Consider the following 19806-nt stretch of genomic DNA (forward strand, 5'->3'; position numbering starts at 1 on the left):
TTGCTGCCCTGCTACTCTGGAACTCTCTCCCTGCCCCCAAAGATTCGGTCTGCCTCCTTCCTTTCAGCCTTTAAATTCTTATTGAAAAAAATTTCTTTCCCATCAGGCGTTTGCCCTTTAATTTAAGGCTTTATTTTAGTTTTTGCTCTTGGATGCTGTTCTTGCCGTGTACACCACCCTGAGTCTTTGGATTGGGCAGTATATTAAATCTTCAAATGAATGAATAAAATAAAATAAAATAAATCTAGTGAAAAATTATCTCAGATAATAGGTCAGGAAAGATCTCAGTCTCAAGGGGCTTGAAGAGTTGCTACCTATGGCCATCAGAGACTTATCCTCCATTAATTTGTCCAATCTCTTTTCAAAGCGATCCAAACTAGCGGTCACGCTCACATCCTGTGGCAACAAATTCTTGTGGCACAAATGCTCTATGTGAAGTGAAGTGCATTAAATGCCCAAATTAAGGATGCCTCTGATAACAGTGGCAAGGCAGCAACAGTAGGAGAGGGGGCCCACCTTCATCTGGGCTTCTCAGAGGCATCTAGTGGGCCAATGTGGGGACGGGACATAGGATGCTGGACTCGACATCCTTGGTCCTGTCCGCGGCAGCGGCGGCACTCTCGGGCCCAGCCGCGGAGGCACTTTCGGGTCCAGCCACTGCGGCGGCACTCTCGGGCCCGGCCACCGCGGCGGCACTCTTGGGCCCGGCCGCGCCGGTGGCGGCGCTACTAGGGGTGCAGATGGTATGCGCCCGGTCAGCTAGTTATAATTATTTCTTGTTTACACAAGATGTTATTGACTGGTTTGTTTTATCCAGACATCGAGTCCTTCCCAAGGACCTGGGATGGCTGAATTTTATTATCAATGTTGCTGCTGTTATTATAGATATCGTCGCAGAATATAGGCTGTTCCCAGTAAAGTTGCTTTTTGTAATTGGCTGATGGTGATTTCTGTGGCCCCTATGGTGTTGAGGTGCTCTTCAAGGTCTTTTGGAACTGCACCCAGGGCGCCAATTACCACTGGGATTATTTTGGTCTTTTTCTGCCAGAGCCTTTCCATTTCAATTTGTAGATCTTTGTATTTGGTGATTTTTTCTATTTCTTTTTCTTCTATTCTGCTATCCCCTGGTATTGCTATGTCGATTATTTTAACTGGTTTTTCTTTCTTCTCGACTACAGTTATATCTGGTGTATTGTGTGGCAGATGTTTGTCTGTTTGTAGTCGGAAGTCCTATAATATTTTTGCATCTTTATTTTCTACAACTTTCTCAATCATCATCATCATCATCATCATCATCATCATCATCATCATCATCATCTTTTCTTACATTCAGCACAGGGTTGGGTTTGCACAGAACAAAACACAGTGGCTACTAATCAAGGTACCCTCAGGAGTAGGGATGTGTGAAATGTTTCGGATACAAAACGTTTTGTACCCAAAACAGCCTGTTTCGGGTGTTTTGTAGACAAAACAAAACACCCATTTTCTAGATCCAAAAGTTTTGTATACAAAACAAAATGTCCCTGTTTCAGCTACAAAACGTTTTGTTGTTTCGGACCTCCATTTTGTGGTGATCTCTGAGTCAGTCTCCATTTTGCGTTTGACATCTCTTTGAATTTCCCACCCTTCCAGCCTTCTGATCGGTGACCTAAATCATGGGCTGACCTGCTGACAATTCCCTCCTTGTTCCCCATTGGCTCTTTTGCTTCTTGCCACTCTTTACTGACCCCACATTGGCCAGGGGAAGGATTGCTAACCCAAGCGGTGCTGGGTTCTGTTGATTCTGTGGTGTTCTGAGTGTAGATTTTCTGGTAGCATATGAGAGTGGATTCTTGTTTTTCACTGAAAATCTCATATGCTACCAGAGAATCTACAATGAACACCTCAGAAACAACAAAACCCAGTACCCCACGGGCTTGTGGGTATGGGGGTGGTTGGCACCCTATGTGCACTACACAACCCCTCACTCTGGGCAACCCCAGTGCCCTCCAAGTGGAATTATGGGGCTGCTGAAACCTAAACCTCCATTATTCCCTATGGGAGAAATCTTAGACATGTAAACTTCATCAAATCACAAAAGATCAGCCCTTTGCCCAATTTCTTTGAAATAATTCTGGAAGATTCCTTGCCCCCATTGGGCACTACCAACCACCACACTCCGCTCTGGGTCATCCCTTTCCCCTTGATTTGAAGCAATACATTTGCTGGAGTCTCCATTATTCCCTATGGGAAAATTCTTAAAGATGTGTAAACTTAAAAAATTCACAAAAAATCAGCCCTTTGCCTAATTCCTTTGAAATTTGGCTGCTAGCTTCCACCCATTGGACGCTACCACCACCACCCACTCTTTTTGCCCCGGGACCCTTTTTAATAATCCAAAGCAATTCAGATTCGGATTCGGAAAATTTGGCTACAAAACAAAACAGGGCTGATTCGGATTCAGAAAATTTGGGTACAAAACAAAACGGGGGTGTTTTGATTTGGATACAAATCAAAACAAGAAAATTCCAAAATGCACACCCCTACTCAGGAGTACAAACAAGAAGTTTGTTTGGACAACTTACCTTCTGAATATTGTGACTGCCTCCATATGAGACAGAGAAGCAATTTTGCTTTTCTTCATGTTGCCCAGCCAGAACAAACTCTTTCAGGCAGTGCAGTGCCAAGGCAAGTCAACCAAGTTATAACTGGCTTTAACTGAGACTCCCATGCGCCGAAGCATTCTTAGCCAATCTAACTTGAATACTGCTCAAATAAGGATAATGAGAAGGGGGGGGGGATCTTTTAAAACCAAAGTTGCACTGCAATGTATGTTGTAAAAGTGTGTGTTTCCTGGAAGCAAAGTTTCATCTGAATATAGGACTGAATCCTCAGCATAGCAATTATGTCAGATTCCTTCCAAGAGATCTGATTGTGAAGGTATGCAGATAAATTATATTTCCACACCCAATATTACATTCATCTCTGCCAATATTTACATTCCAGTACATCAACAAGTATCTTCTTTCCTCATTCCTTGTCTCTTGAGGTTTAGTGGCTAATCAGTCTTCTCAGTGCTGAAAATCAAGGATGAAAACATTGTCAACTGCCCAATGTCAGATCTTCTATCTGGTGTACCAACTGCCCCATATTTTCTCAGCTGCCCTTTTGTTCTGTACCTTCAGTGTGACCTTTAATGCTTCCCCAAGAGGGTCTTTTCCATCTCTTCTTTGGATTTCCTTTGACTACCCCAAGTGGTGCAGCAGGGAAATGCTTGACTAACAACCAGAGGGTTGCCGGTTCGAATCCCCGCTGGTACTATATCGGGCAGCAGCAATATAGGAAAATGCTGAAAGGCATCATATCATACTGCACAGGAGGCGGCAATGGTAAACCCCTCCTGTATTCTACCAAAAGAAAACCACAGAGTTCTGTGGGCGCCAGGAGTCGAAATTGACTTGACGGCACACTTTACCTTCACCCCAAGCCTACATATGTTAATTTTTGTTTTATTTATATAGTACAGACCCAGTTTCTGATCCTCACATCTGCATTCACAAATCGGTTTTTGATGTGCTACCACCTCAGCAAGCAGACAGTAAGGCTCTTCACCGAGCAGTGTGGAGAGCCCAAGAGGGTTCTGAGGGGAGAGGAGGCTTGACCTGTGCTCCCCACCAACAAGCAGGCAGCTTGCCCTGGGCGTCCGTATTCATTATCTGTGAATAAGGACGGCCGTATTCATTATCTGTGGATTCACATATCCACGGCTGGGAAAAAGACACCAGACCTTGGCATACACGGGGGAGGGAGGGGAACCATGTCGACTTTGCATATTTTCAGTGTTTTGCCCAAGAGCTCACTTCAAACTGGGCGCTTTCCAGATAACTGCTCTACAGTAGCAAAATGCTTCCATTCAGGCAAATCACATTCAAAACGTAAACAGCAGGGGGAGCAGTCTCGCGGAAACTAACAACCTGAAAAAACAGCAACCTTTTTATGCCAGATACACGATGCCATAGCACTATATCACAGCGAATAAATTCAAAACAAGGCATCGGAAATGTGAATGGCACCCTGCTGTCAGAATAGGGACTACGGTGTCACAACACAGGAAGTGTGGAAGCACACTTCCGAGATCTGCTGTGACCCCATTGCAGGGTGTAATCTGGAAAGCACCCTGGCTATGCCCCTGGAGGTAGCTTAGCCTATGAGTTAGTCGCTGGCATCTTGACTAACAGTGTGCTTGCCGATGTAAGTTGCACTAGTGCAAGGACATTGTCCAGGCATGTTCTTCTATGTCTGCAGCCTGTGTTCTCACAAGCATGCATACACTTCCACAGCAGCTGCACAACCTGCAACATGCCTTATCTGTTCTAAAGGAACCTTTTGCTCAAAAGCACAATTCCTCACATCCTCTGTTTTATTGCAGTTACAAGATTATCCTGTGTTGATGCAACTTTGTTACACAAGTGCATTGTTAGTCAGGATGTCAGCCACTGACTGCAGCCAAGGCCATCCAGTGAGTTTCATGGCTGGGCACGGAGAGGAGAGCGGGTCTTGTGGTAGCAAGCATGACTTGTCCCCTTAGCTAAGCAGGGTCCACCCTGGTTGCATATGAATGGGAGACTTGATGTGTGAGCACTGTAAGATATTCCCCTTAGGGGATGGGGCTGCTCTGGGAAGAGCAAAAGGTTTCAAGTTCCCTCCCTGGCTTCTCCAAGATAAGGCTGAGAGAGATTCCTGCCTGCAACCTTGAAGAAGCTGCTACCAGTCTGTGAAGACAATACTGAGCTAGATAGATCAATGGTCTGACTCAGTATATGGCAGCTTCCTATGTGCCTATGATTTGAACCCAGGTCTCCTTGGTCCTAGCCCAGCACTCCAACCACTACACTATGCAGCAATGCTCTGATATTAAGGTTGTTCTCACATCCAAAATTTACCCAGGCTGGAGAGGTATAGGAGGAAGGCCTCTCCTCCATATGACTGGCACCACTCCCGGGATTCCCAGCACCATGTGCCCACATGACCGGCACATGAGTGCTCCGGGAGTGGCAAGGGAGCAGGGAGAAAGCAGGCTGCTACCTCCTGCATCTCACCATGCACCATGCAAGGAATGTGGTGCATTGGGGGATTTTCCTGCTGCTGGGTGCTCTTGCCATGGCTCTATGGATGTTTGGGCTGCAGGCAGCCCGAGCATTCACACAAGCTGGTAGTGAAGGAACAGGCATGCAAGCATCCTCCCCCCCCCCACTTTTAGCCCAGGTAAAAAAACCTGGTTAGAGAACACCAGGATCAGGACCAATCCCAGCACTCCACACGGCCAGCCCTACCCGGTTAGAGCTTTGCAAGCCCGGGTAGGACTGGTCGTGTGCACAACCTTATTGTCTTGCATCCACATCAAGGCCTTTACTGGATCTCAGTCCCGTTCTCAACCTAGCAGTTATTATGCTACTTGTTAGCCTAATACCTCTAATACAGATGGCAGACTTGGAATTAGGGAATGCCTAGAGGGCCAAATGTTATGTCAGAGAAGTCCTTTAGTATGGAAATTATGCCCAGTCCTCTCCAAAGATTTATATCATCCCATGAGGTCATTCAATCAAAAATTGTGTTGTAACCGGGTTTGGGAGCTGTGTGTGCTCCTAATTTTCATTTGTGTGAAAGCAAGGTAGGAGGAAAACTTGGGTAGAAGTGATTGTTTGGAAGCAAGGTAAGAGGAAAATCTGGGTAGTTTTTCCTCCCACTTTGCTTCCACACAATCACTTCTACCCAGGTTTCCCTCCTACCTTGCTTCCACACAACCAAAAATTGGGAGCACACACAGATCCCAAACCTGGGTAGAAGAGTTTTTTATTATTTGAATGACCTCCATATCTGCGATTTTCTGGGCCAAAGAAACACAGTGAAAATACCACTTCATAATATATTCTCCAGTGTCCATAACAGCATGCCTCTTTTGAGGCAATGAGTAATGATGGTGCCTAATCAGAGCCACCTTTCACTGCCATCACAGAAGAGACGTCTTTAAAATGTCCACAGGAGAGGGAGAATGGCATTCAGCTGGCGGAGGAGGAAACCATGGTTTTCGGGGGAAATGACCTTGAGCTACTGCAGCCATTAAATGGGTTTGAACAGCAGAAAAGTGCTCACTAAATCCAAAATGACCAGGCTTGACAGAAGCAAAGAAATGGTCCGTCTGGGCCATTACCCTCCCTTTGTTATAAAAACTATTCTGGTAATATAAACAGTAATTTAAATCCTTGGATTTCATTTGTGACTTGCTTATGGAAGGGGACAATACTGCCTGCTATCACTTTGTGGGCTTCACCTTCAGGAAATTGCGGCTGAGGATGATGGGAATTGTAGTTCAACAACAGTTGGAGAGCCAAGGTTGCCTAACCTTGGTCTAGTGTAAAAAAAAAATATTACCTTTCCAATTGGACATATGGATTTATATGTATATGTAACACTTGTGAGGATCAATACCTGCCAGCTACCCTCAAGGGGGAAAGGCTGTCCTACTTGCTCACTACTGGGAGGAGAGGGAACCAATCCTTGGGAATGAGGTCATGATGCTGAGGCCTGGATGAGGTAGGGACCACCCAAATAATAGTGATGAGTATTTGAGTTGCACAAAATAATAAGAACTTGGGGAGGAGCAGTTTTTTCCCAGGACTGCAGCATAGGGGGGGAAATGTTAAGTGCCCTCCTTTTAAATATGGCCCCAATCCAGATGGAGGACTCTTGCAGCTAATATATATATATATATATATATATATATATACACATACACATATACACACACACACACACACACACATACATATACATATATATGTATATGAGAATGATGGAAAGTTGATGATGTGTTTAACACCATGTCCAAATTTGGCCCTTAGCGTCTACTTAATTGATAGGTGCAGGTTTGCAATGTGACTTCTAACTGTTCATAAGGGTTTTTATTCCCCCAAATTAAAGTAAAGGGGAAATTTGCCCTCATTGGTATCATGCACCATAGCTTGCTTGCTTTACCCATGTGCATTTGGTTCACTTAAGTTTCTTTCTTATTTAGCCACCTTGGGTGCAGTGGACCAGAAGTCGGGGAGGGGGGGATGCTTCCTCTAGAAGACCCTGAGGTCATTCACACAATTAAAAAACTAGTCTAGCCAGGTTTGGGAGCTCTGTGTGCTCCCATGTTTTGGTTGCGAACAAGCAAGGTAGGAGGAAAACCGGGGTAGAAGTGATTGTGTGGAAGCAAGGTAGGAGGGAAACCTGGGTAGTTTTTCCTTCTACTTTGCTTCCACACAATCACTTCTACCCAGGTATTCCTCTTCCACACAACCCAAAATTGGGAGCACACACAGCTCCCAAACCTGGGTAGAACACAGTGGCCGTCTCCAGGAATACACATTAACAGCAGTTAGCACTAACCGGAGTTAGAATTCCTAACTCCAATTTGCACTGTAGACGTTCACCAAACTGTGGCCCGCAGCAAACTGTGGCCTGGAAAACTCCAGTTCCAGGATGTCCCAGCAAGCTCCGCAGCCTAGCTGTGGGCATAGCGTCACCAGATCAGCAAAGTGGCTCTGACCGGCCATGAGCTCAGAGGGGGCATGTCCTTTGCGCTCCACTAGCTTCCTCAGGCAGATGACAGCTTTTCCTCACTCTGCACCTAGCTATGTTATCCTAATTAATTTTCTGCAAAGCAGTGGATTGTGGGACTAATACCTGGCAGCAGTCAGAGGGGCACATCCTCCAGCAGAGCCGTCCCCAGGGGAGTGTGGTGCTGGGGCAGATCACACATGAGTCCAGGACTGCTTCCACAAAGTGCAGAGAGGAGTTGACAGAAGGGGGTGGTGGTGAACATGGCATGCAAGGTCCCCTCCTGATTCTCTGCAAAGCAGTTAACTTTTCCTCTCTTCTTTTCCCCATCTTCCACTGTCTATTTTGTTTGGGAGTCATCAGCATAGCAGCAGACCGAGCCGTTCAATGCAGTCCTTTCCCCCACCACCTTTGTTTTCTCCCCTTTGTTTACTACAAGGCTGTAAACTTCTTTCTCTCTTTTCCTCCTTTTCTCAGGCTACTTTTCTGGATGCTTCTGTGCCTCCATGCATGCTCACTCAGCCCTTCCCTCAGAGCTCCGTCTGGGCACGTGGAGAAGTGGGGTGACAGCCCCAACACGGCATGAAGTGCCTCCTCTCATCCTCTGAGTGGTGATAGCAGCAGAAGCAGCAAGCAAGCAAGCAAGCAAGCAAGCAAGCAATGGAGCAGTCCAGGGCAGGGAGAGAGAACTCTTTCTCTTACTGAAGAGGAAGCCCATTGAATGAAATCATTTACTTCTGAGTAATCCCAGTAAGCCTGCAACCTGTTCTCAAAACTCAGAAAAACACCTACTATTCCATGACGGACATACAATGTGTTAAGCCCAAAACATCACGATAAGATCCGAAACAGGCTGTGGCTGTGTGAAGGGCAGGGAGGGAGGCGGAAGGGGTGGGGAGTGTGACCACCGGACGTCATGAAATAGCAGCTGTTTTCCTGAGTTTTGAGAACAGTTTGCAGGCTTGCTGGGATTACTCAGAAGTAAATGGTTTAGTTCAGTGGGCTTCCTCTTAAGTAAGAGTACATAGGATTGCAACTATAGATGCGTGGCTTGGTTTTAGAGGTGCGTATGTGTCAGCTCCGCACTTCTAATTGAAAGAAACACAACGGATATACAAAGAATGACTTTATTTTACTGGGAAACAAAAGACCTTGCAGCAGGAATTAGTAGGAGGTTTGTGTCTCCAGTGTGGTGTAGTGGCTAGAGTGCTGGACTAGGACTGGGGAGACCCGAGTTCAAATCCCCATTCAGCCATGAAACTAGCTGGGTGACTCTGGGCCAGTCGCTTCTCTCTCAGCCTAATCTACTTCACAGGGTTGTTGTGAGGAGAAACTCAAGTATGTAGTATACCGCTCTGGGTTCCTTGGAGGAAGAGCGGAATATAAAATGTAAAAAAAGTAAATATCACGGCACACATGTGCACACACACAGAATAGGGAAGAGAGGGAAGGCTGTTGGGGAGGGGATGAATATAAGAGGCGACTGCTGTCAGAGGCGCTTAACCGTGATTATGGGCAAGTCAGCATTCAGGTGCAACTCTTCAGTGGCAAAACCACAGTTGTTGGCAGCGAACTTTAGAGAAGACCTCAGTTCCCAGTTGGAAATTGTCAGGGCAAACTGGATACAGATACAATCTCAGAAAAAGGATTCTGGTAAAAATCTGTGGATCATTTAATTCATGCCACTAGACCACAAGAAGAGAGACTGCAATCTTCTCTGAATGGCTCAAACACAACAAGGGAAACTAACTGTAATGATTAGTGATTAATAATTAAAAATCAAAACAATTTGGTGAAAAAACCAAGTTGTTTCAAGAAACCTCAGGGGGGGAAACCAATCGGATATACGCAACCTTCTTCCCTATCAGTATTCCATCCCTTTTCTGGGCAGAAAAACTTATATTTGAGAAGCGTGAGCAGGTAACTGGCAGCAAACAAAAAAAACCACAGCTCTCCACTGCAAGTTACTCTCTTCCTTTTCTCGAAAGTAAAGAGTTTTTTGCTTTGAGGGGGAAACTAAAAGGGAAGGCAGACTAATGGCAGTGGAGATGAACTCCATTTCAAGCCAGATCTGAGTTTAAAGGGAATTTGGCTCAGATGAAATTGAGGAAAGGCTTTTCAAAGTATAGGAATTTATACTGTGAATTTTCCCAGTTCCAGATTCCACCCCCATCACTCAATTCAATAAAGGAAAAGAGTTAGAGCCAAATTAGATGTGATATGAGAATTTCATGATCAGAACTCCCAAGACCCTTTTCTTTTTCAAACAGTAACTGGAGAGGGTCAGTTTGGATTAGGAGTGCAGTGCACAGGAGGAGACGTTTAACCTTTTGCACCACTCCCTGACTTTGATTGCTCCCTTGAAGCAGCTATCAGTTGTGGTGGAGAAAACATATAGGCACAATTGATGCCCATAAATTTCCCCCTCCATAGCAAACAGTAGCTTTGGGTTGAGGGACAATTTGGATTGGGACGACAGCATCCCTCCTTCCCTTACACAATTGCCCTGATCTAGCGAACCCCTATGGCTGCTTTCTGAGGTGTCAGGACTCCCAGTAATGGAACTACCGCATCACATCTTGTCTGACCCTGACTTGGAGCAGAATCTGTCAGTTCTGGGCTTGCATAATTTGCATGAAGCTCACCTAGGCTGACCCACACATTAATGGAGTGGGGTGGAAGACATGCTATCCCCATGGTTGGACAATAGCAGTGTTTGGAGAATGAAATCACATAGGGTAGGTAAATCACATAGAAAGCTCAGCAATGTGTAAATTGGGATTATCTTTCTAAATCCTCCCAGAAGCAAAAAGTGTGCCCAGTATTGCTCCCTTCATGCCATGGCTCTGCTTCCTGTCTTTGTCCTTGCCTCGGCCCTTCCATCCACCTGCCAGCAACTCTACTCTCACCTGTCATGACCCCTGCTCCTCCAGCAAATTAAGCGCTTCCAACAGGAGAAAAAATTATTATAAAGGAATAATGGTAATGATAAACAGCACCAGAAATACATATCGCTTTGCCTGCCCGCCCTCCCTGTCTCCCCTCATTTTCCAGTCTCCCAGAAAGAGCGACATTAATCATTGGGGCAGAAGCGGAGAGATAAAGCGCAATTGGAATTTAGCTGTGCATTATGGCGTGTGTGTGTGTGTACGTCTGGGCAAGAGAGGAGGAGGAAGCAGCAGAATAATCTGTCATTTTATATATTTATACTGCTGGAGTTGGTCAGGACTGGTTCTCTATTGTTATGGCAGATTAAAATCATCCACGTCCTTCTGCTCTCGTCGGAGGTCACCTTTCGGAAAAGGGGATAAATATTGTGACAAGTTGAATTTTACCATTTTTTAAAAAATCAGCCTGCCATGGGTTATGAGGCATTGTATCCATCCAAAGGCAGGGATGGGGAGGCGGGGGGGGGGGGGGGGCGGGATAGCCAGCCCTGCAATTTCTCCAAGCTCAGGATATAGCCTGCTTGCCACAAAATTCTATAATGGCTTTTCTTCATGCTGGCTAGCTCTTTCCAAGGGAGTCATCCAGGGATCTCGCAGTACATAGGAACAGTGTTCCAGAGCAAATATGGCCCGCGCCTTCAGAGGCAGAAAACTCAAAGGTTTTGTGGTGGTACAAAGTATTACCATAAATGAAATATTGAAATTATTCCCACGCATACCAAAAACTAGGCTAAGAAAGCCTAGCCTGGTTTTCGGTGTGCATGTATACCGCTGGGAACCGTGCATTGTGGAAGCTCAGGGGGGTCTCCTGGTCCCCAGACCTCCCTGCTCCCAGTAATTGTCTGGGAGGCCGATCCGGTTGCCCAGCAACATGGATAGGATTGTCTGCAGTAGGCTTTTCGCAGCTTCCTCCCCTCGCCCTGTCCGAGCCCATTCTGCAATTGTGAGAAGGGGCTCATTGTCAATTTACTACCTTTTAATGGTACATATGAAGATGCCTTATACAGACTTGATCCCTAGAGTCTAGGTCCACATTCTGCACTAAATGGTAGTGGCTCCTTAGGTTTCATACAGGGGCCTTTCCCAGACCTATCTGAAGATGCCAGGATTGAACCTGGGACCTTCTGCATTTAAATCAGATGCTCTACCATTGAGTCACGGCTCCTGCCTGATGCTCTCCTGCTATCATGTCACTTGGCCTAATGTTAGGGCTGGCCATGCTGCAGGATTAGTTAAATTTAGATCAGTCTAATATTTTAGATCAGTCTAATATTTTTTTTCTATTGTTTTCTTCATTAACCAGTGGCGGGATGAATCTTGAAACAGAGGAATGGGGTCAGACACTGGATTTTAATTGCCCCCCTCCTCTCTGTAACCATTTGGGATCTGACCCCAGATCCTCCAAATTCTGGCTTCATCCACACTGGATGTGTAATTGCCCCAGTTCCCACTGCAGAATTTGCTGTAACCTACTCATGTTCCCCAACACTTGGTACAGCTTACCAAATTGAAGGAGAATGTCAGAGAGGGTTTGATGGAATGCCAGAACAGAGATGAATGTCACTAGGCACTGGTGTGTGGTGAAGATGTCATCTCCATAAGACAAGTCTCAGTGGCTCAATCCATCCAGGACCAGTTCAGATCATTTTGCAGTTGGGATCATTTTTCTCAGTCTTGCAATAAATGTCCAGGATGTTATGGTGATTTCTCCAGATTAATTCCAGAGCAGATTTGGATGTCCCCCTCCTATCATCTATATATATAATTCTCCTGGGTGTGCATCCCAGCTGATTGGCTGGGCTGCGGGGGCGCCTGATTGGGTAAGGCGCACCCAGGAGAACAGCGGGCCGGCTCGGCAGCGACGGGGAGGACAGGCCGAGGAGCGAGGAGGCAGCAGCGCGGCATGCCCGATACTGGGGTGGGGGTTGGCAGGCCCAACAAATGGTGGCGGCGGCTCTCAGCGGCCCCCGCTGGTGGCGGCGGCTCTCGGTGGCCCCCACTCTCAGCCCGGCGGTGGGCCCGCCCGTGGTGGCATGCCGCCAGAGACTGGGGTGGGGGGAGAGAGGCGGCGGGTCTGGCCCGGCTGCGGAGGCGAGGCGGCGGCGGGCCAAGCCGCGGCACTCGGCCCGGCCAGAGACTGGGGCGGTGAGGAGAGAGGTAGCCGGCCCCAAAGAGTGCACAGATGCTCTGTGCAGGGGTCGGCTTGTTTTCTAAAATTTCTGTAAAATGTTTACCATATGATTATTTTACATTCATTATCTAAAATAAAACACACAGCATGGCATGCAAGCAAGCAAGCTCAGGTATAAAGCAGAGTGTATTACCAGGATAACTTGTTGTGGTGCCCAATGCAAATGACTTATGCCAGGCATGCTAAAGGGTCTTATATATTGACAAATTTCTCTAAAATTGTCTCTCACTAGAGAAATAAAATTCTTAGATGGCTCCAATAAAAGCAAATAATGTGCTTAGCTAAGAGCATGCCAGTGTAAAAATGCCTGACTAAAGAGTCTCTGTAAACAATCAGATAAAAGCTTTACAATGGTAATATACCATTGGTAATATACACTTGGCTAGTAAGGTATAATAAATATGGGAAGAAGGTTCAGAACTTTGTTGATAAGGATGATCTCCCACCTCCATTACATCCAAAACACTAGGTGTTAAGACAGCTGTCCTTACAGATATGGAGCTATGGACATCTTTGCATCTCAAATGTCTACCACAAAACTCAGTCTCTGAATCTTGCAAAATGAAACCATTTAGATATATACTCTTTATTTTTCCATAACTCTGGTACTCCTTTCAGTGGTCTAAGTGCTGTACTACTGCCCTCTTACTCACCTAATTTTTCCTTCCCATTTACTTTATTTAAAATATTTCTATACCGCCCAAAACTTGCGTCTCTGTGTGTAATCTCACACAAATTTCTGACATTGACTTCACTGCTATGGAGACAGTGGCTCCATAGCTCAGTAGTTAGAGCACTGACTTTGTAAACCAAGGACCATGATTTCGATCTTTATCGGGGACTCTGCCTGGTCTGACTTCTTCCAGTAGTGCAATTTGAGGCAGAAATGTGAAATGAACAGGTCTATCAATATGCATTAGTTACTGCGATTATTGTTTAGGGAGGAGAGCTGGTCTTGTGGTGGCAAGCATGACTGGTCTCCTTAGCTAAGTAGGGTCCACCCTGGTTGCATATGAATGAGAGACTACATAAGAACATAAGAACAGCCCTGCTGGATCATGCCCAAGGCCCACCTAATCCAGCATCCTGTTTCATACAATGGCCCACCAGATGCTGCTGGAAGCCTACATGCAGGAGTTGAGGACATGCCCTCTCTCCTGCTATTACTCCCCTGCAATTGCTATTCAGAGGCATCCTGCCTCTGAGGCTGTAGGTGGCCTATAGCCCTCAGACTATTTCAGGTCCTATTTCAAATGCTCTGTTCCATCCTGCTATCCTTGCTCCCGTTTAAATCTGCCCTTTTTTGTGTTTTTGCCTTGCCCCGCCCTAGAGGTGATGGCCATAATCTAATGCTTATATCAATGGGCCTAAAGCACACTGTGTGTGTGTGTGTGTGTGTGTGTGTGTGTGTGTGCTGAATTGTGGTTTGTATCAAATTGATTGACCCATGTTGATCAAATACTTCCTGTTTGAAATGGTAACCATAGAATCTCCCTGCTAACTGAGCAAAGAGGCACATTTCTAAAGTGGTGATTCTCTTTTGTTTAACAGGGGGAGAGCAACTGGCCCTATCCATCTCCAGCACAGCATCCTCCCTGTGGCTATTACTGGTGTTTGTCTTATGTTTCTTTTTTAGATTGTGAGTCCTTTGGGGACAGGGAGCCATTTTATTTATTTGTTTGATTGATTGTTTATATCTATGTAAACTGCTTTAGGCACTTCTGTTGAAAAGCAATATATAAATATTCATCGTATTTGTAATGGGCCATTGGATAAACTCAGGATCAAACATTGGATAACACTGGATAACTCTGGACCAAAGTTGGTTGCTACCAACCATGTGTGATGCTCTAACATGGCTCGAACAGAGACATAATATTGTCATTATTTTGGTAACCTACACCTAAAGGCTACCTCAACCTATAATAGGCAGGGTATTGGACTAGAAGACCACAGTGGGGCTTCCCCCAAGGGGTGACATCAGCTGCCCTGCGTCCTTTCACTGGGCACTATTCTTCCCCAGGTGGGCCTCAGAATTCTGGCACGGAGCGGGGGTTGAAAGAGGGAAACCCCTTACTACAGAAACCTGTTCGCCTCACAGGTTCTCTTGGGGTTTTCTATCCACTACCCCCTCCCCACAGATCTCAGGGCACCTTCCAGTTCGAGCTCTCACCATCAACTGGCCCTTCATCATTGGCCAGCCCTTCCTCAAATAGCCCCTGACATCCCGTGCAAGTCTCGCGAGATCTCGGCCGGCTCCAAGATCCCGTGCTGAGATCTTGCGAGAGCTCGCCAGGCTCTTCCAAAATCTCACCTTAAAGGGAAAACTCTCTTCCTGTCATCCCTGGGGCTAGTGGAGGGGGTCAGCCGAGGCGGACATGCCAACCCCCTCGTTCTGGGTGTTTCCTGAGCTGGCGGTGGAGACTAAGGTTCCCTGAGCATGTCAGGTCACCCGCTCCAGCTCCTGCCATGCCCTCACAACCATCAAGGTCCCTTCCAGCTCAAAATAACTGGCTTACTACTGGATTATTTAGAAGTGTGCATCTTCTAGAATGGATCCATATACATTATTATTGCAAATTTATTTTATTCTTCTCTAATGAATTATGTATGCAGTTTGCTGTTGGGATGGGCCAAGATGCCGATCAGGTCTGATCAAGTGCCTTGCACCAAATCAAAGAGCTTGCAAGTGATAGACACAGCTCCCATTTGCAAAGAGCTTGCAAGTGACAGACACAGCTCATCCCACAGACAAAGAAGAATGCAGTGGGAACCTTTATTTTTTCCATTAGTTACCCAGCACTGTTCCTTGCAAAAGAAAAACCCAAGGCGTTAATTAGATGGTTTCAAGAAATGGGGCTGTCATAACAGCCGGTATGTGTTTCTAATTTCTACACTGTCATCCAAACGTGAGCCAAGAAAGGTAAGACATACATCCCCCCACCTCTCAATGAGCCTTGTCAAAGACAAAATGAAAATATCGGCCTTGGAAGTATTTTGGCAATGCCTGCAGCTCCCAATCATTTCCCTGCAGGGTATAAATAGCAAGCAAAGCAGACACAGTTTAAGAAAAAAGCAAACCAGATCTCTCTCTCTCTGAGTTATAAAGCCATTGATTCTTCTCTATTCATTCCTTAGCAGCCATTTGCTCTGTATTGTGTCTTTCATTGAATCCTGTCGTTTTGAGAATTCAGATAAACACACTTTATCTCTATTTAGCTGGCAATCAAATCTCATATGCGTAGTTATACTACCTAGGTCTGTTTAATGTTCCCACTCATTGTGTCTATCATATTTTCAAAAAGACCGTTCCAATTGCCAAGTATATATTTGTTAGTACAAACACTACATACTTTTGATATGTGTAATAATAGGTGTTCTTTTTCTCAGGTGGGCACAAATGTGAAGGATTGTTTAGAACCTCCCTGAGAATTTTCTCTTGGAAACTCCTAAGAAATGTTGCTTGCTAGTTTTACTGAAACTCTTTGAAACTCTTCAGAGGTGTCTTTCAGGCACGAATCTCCATATTCACCTCAAAATTTTGCTTTAGGCAAAATTTAGTAGCATCTCTAGTTCTCAGATCCGATCTGATTCACTTGAAGAGCTTCTTCAACTCAGCCTCCAAGCTGGATCCAGAGATATTGAAAGGCTGACCCACAGTGTGAACTTGACCCACAGCAAAAACAAACAAACAAACAAACAAACAAGAAACCACAGAACCTACTCTACATAAATGTTTCTTGTGGATGTTTAGTAGTACAAAGCCCAAGATTTCTGGCTAATCTTTTCAAAACCAGCCAAAATTCCACAGATACTTTGCCCAAACAGAGCCCACAAATTTGCCTTAAAATTTCACTTTAGGTGAACTTTGATGACAAATCTAATTTTGGCTTGAGGTTTTGGAGATAAATTATCACCATTCAATGATTATCAATCAATCTATCTATACCAATTTTAATGATGGAGAACTAGGGCTGAAGTAAAATAATTTACCCAATTAACTTAATTTCTTCCAGATGCAAAGTGTACCTTCTGTCCACTGGAGTACACTGGCTCTTAAATACTTAAAAATCACCTTACAAAATTTTCACTTTTTGATTGATTTGATTGTTTGTAGTGTATATATTTATGTTCAAATTATCATATATACCCAGCTTGATTATCATATTTACCTGAACAGAAGGCAACTCTGAATTTAAGCCAATGCCTTAAAAGATGGAGGTTAAATACAGGTTATATTTGTATTCAACCAAAAGAAAGACAACCCCACCCCCAAATATTTAACAGGAAAGAACTGGGGGGAAACCTTGTCTTAGATTGAGGTAAATATGGTAGGTTGTACTACAGATGTCAGAATTTGGCACCGTCTGACAGCTACTGAGCCAGCCATTAGGAACATTAGAACACCCCTGCTGGATCAGGCCCAAAGTTCTTCTAGTCCAGCATCCGGTTTCATACAGTGGCCCACCAGATGCCTCTGAGAAGCCCACAGGCAGGAGGTGAGGGCATGCCCTCTCCCCTGTTGTTGCTTCCCTGCAAGTGGTATACAGAGGCATCTTGTCTCTGAGGCTGGAGGTGGCCTATAGCCACCAGACTAGTAGCCACTGATAGACCTGTCCTCCATGAATTTGTCTAAGCCCCTTTTAAAGCCATCCAAGCTAGTGGTCATCACCACATCCCATGGCAGAGAATACCATAGATTAATTATGCATTGTGTGAAAAAGTACTTTCCTAAATTTCCTGGCCTTCAGTTTCACGGGATGACCCCTGGTTCTAGTGTTATGAAAGAGGGAGAAAAAATTATCTCTCTCCACTCCATGCATAATTTTATAGACCTCTATCATGTCTCCCTGTAGTTGCCTCTTTTCCAAACTAAAGAACCTAGATGCTGTAGCCTTGCCTCATAAAGAAGGTGCTCCAGGCCCCAGATCATCTGGGTTGCCCTCTTCTGCACCTTCAGCAGTTCTATAATGTCCTTTTTGAGGCACGGTGACCAGAATGGTACACAGTGCTCCAAATGTGGCTAAACCACAGATTTGTATAAGGGTATTATGATATTAGCATTTTTATTTTCAATCCCTTTCCTAATGATTCCAAGCATGGAATAGGCCTTTTTCACAGATGCTGCACTGTCCACCACGACCCCAAGATCTCCCCCCCCCGTCAATCTCCATCAGTGTATATGTGAAATTGGGGGTTTTTTTGCCCCAATATGCATCACTTTATACTTGCTAATGTTCAGACACATTTGCCATTTTGTCGCCCAGTCACCCAGTTTGGAGAGATCCTTTTGGAGCTCCTTGCAATATGTTTTGGATTTTACCACCCTAAATAGTTTGGTGTCATCTGCAAATCTCAAAAAAGGTTATTGGATCCAACAGGATTCTAAGAAGCCTTGGAGGGATTTAGTGTTGGCTCTGCCGGTGATCCTGTTGATGCTCTGTTGGAGAACTGGAACAGCAAACTCATCGGGGCAGTAGACATGATTGCTCCTAAGCGTCCTCTCTGACCTGCTGCAAAATTGGCCCCTTGGTGTACGGAAGAATTACAGGGGTTGAAGCGGCAAGGTAGATGACTGGAGCGCAAGTGGAGAAAGACTCGATTCGAATCCGACAGATTGCAACACAGAGTACATTTGAAGATTTATGTTCAGGCAATATGTGTGGCAAAGAAGAGATTATTTTCTGCCTGCATTGCACCCGCAAGTCCATTTCTGATGGAGTTGTTCAGGTTATGAGAGGGCTAGTATGCGCACCTCCTCCTTTGAATCAGAATATGGAACCATCGATTACCTGCTGTGATGTGTTTAATGAATTCTTTGTGGGGAAAATCTCTCATATTTGGGCCAACGTAGACTCAGTCTCCACAATTACTTCAGTTTCTGATGTGGAGGTGTCCAGCGACTCCTATTGTGTGGTTAGGTTGGATCAGTTCCAGTTTGTGACTCCTAAAGACATGGACAAGCTGCTTGGAGCAGTGCGGCCTACTACCTATTCTCTTGACCCTTGCCCAGCATGGCTTATAATATCTAGCAGGGGGATTGTTGTAGGAGGCCTGGTAGAGATCATAAATGCTTCTCTGAGGGAGGAAAGGATGCCTCCTTGTCTTAAGGAGGCAATTATTAGACTACTTCTAAAGAAGCCTGCCTTGGATCCCTCAGAGTTGGATAACTACAGGCCTGTCTCCAACCTTCTGTGGTTGGGCATGGTAATTGAGAGAGCCGTGGCTTCCTAGTTCCAGACAGTCTTGGAGGAAACCGATTATCTAGACCCATTTCAGACTGGCTTTCGGGCAGGCTATGGGGTGGAGACTACCTTGATCGGCCTGATGGATGAGCTCTAATTGGAAATTGACAGAGGAAGTGTGACTCTGTTGGTCCTTTTGGACCTCTCAGAGGCTTTCAATGCTATCGACCATAGTATCCTTCTGGAGCATCTGAGGGGGTTGGGAGTTGGGGGGCACTGCTTTGCGGTGGTTCCACTCCTACCTTTTGGGCAGGTTCTAGATCAGGCCTGCTCAACCTAGCCCCCCCCAGCTGTTTTTGGACTACAACTCCCATAATCCCCAGCCACAGTGGCCAATAGCCAGGGATTATGGGAGTTGTAGGCCAACATCTGCAGGAGGGCCGAAGTTGAGCAGGCCTGTTCTAGATGGTGTCCCTTGGAGACTGTTGTTCCTCAAAATCTGAACTTTCATATGGTGTCTCTCAGGGCTCCATATTGTCTTCATATGGTGTCTCTCAGGGCTCCATATTGTCTCCGATGTTGTTTAACATCTACATGAAACCTCTGGGAGAGATTATCAGGAGATTTGTGCAGAGTGTTATCAGTATGCTGATGACACCCAAATCTGTTTCTCCATGTCAACCTCATCGGGAGAAGGCATAACATCCCCAAATGCCTGCCTGGAGTCGGTAATGGGCTGGATGAGGGATAACAAACTGAGGATGAATCCAGATAAGATGGAGGTACTTATTGTGCAGGGTCAAAACTCGGGAGATGAGTTTGATCTGTCTGTTCTGGATGGGGTCACACTTCCCCAGAAGGAACAGGTATGCAGTCTGGGGGTGCTTCTGGATCCGAG

At 45.5% G+C, this 19806-nt stretch overlaps 1 protein-coding gene across 49 annotated transcripts in view; it reads right to left on the reverse strand.

The window, feature by feature from the left end:
* The window catches only part of NRXN3 (neurexin 3), a 1829497-nt gene that overhangs the window by 166551 nt on the left and 1643140 nt on the right, over positions 1-19806 (reverse strand). Inside the window, exon 24 of one of the 49 annotated variants that reach the window (XM_053245329.1) lies at positions 2926-3056. The exons of the other annotated variants lie outside the window; for them this stretch is intronic. Within the exon in view, the coding sequence (XP_053101304.1) occupies positions 3051-3056 (6 nt within the window). The 3' untranslated portion in view covers positions 2926-3050. Of the gene's footprint in view, positions 1-2925; positions 3057-19806 lie in introns of those variants that run through there. 49 annotated transcript variants of the gene reach the window in all.

This window comes from Hemicordylus capensis, chromosome 1 (assembly GCF_027244095.1).
Source record: "Hemicordylus capensis ecotype Gifberg chromosome 1, rHemCap1.1.pri, whole genome shotgun sequence".
In the NCBI taxonomy this organism is placed as follows: Eukaryota; Metazoa; Chordata; class Lepidosauria; order Squamata; family Cordylidae; genus Hemicordylus; species Hemicordylus capensis.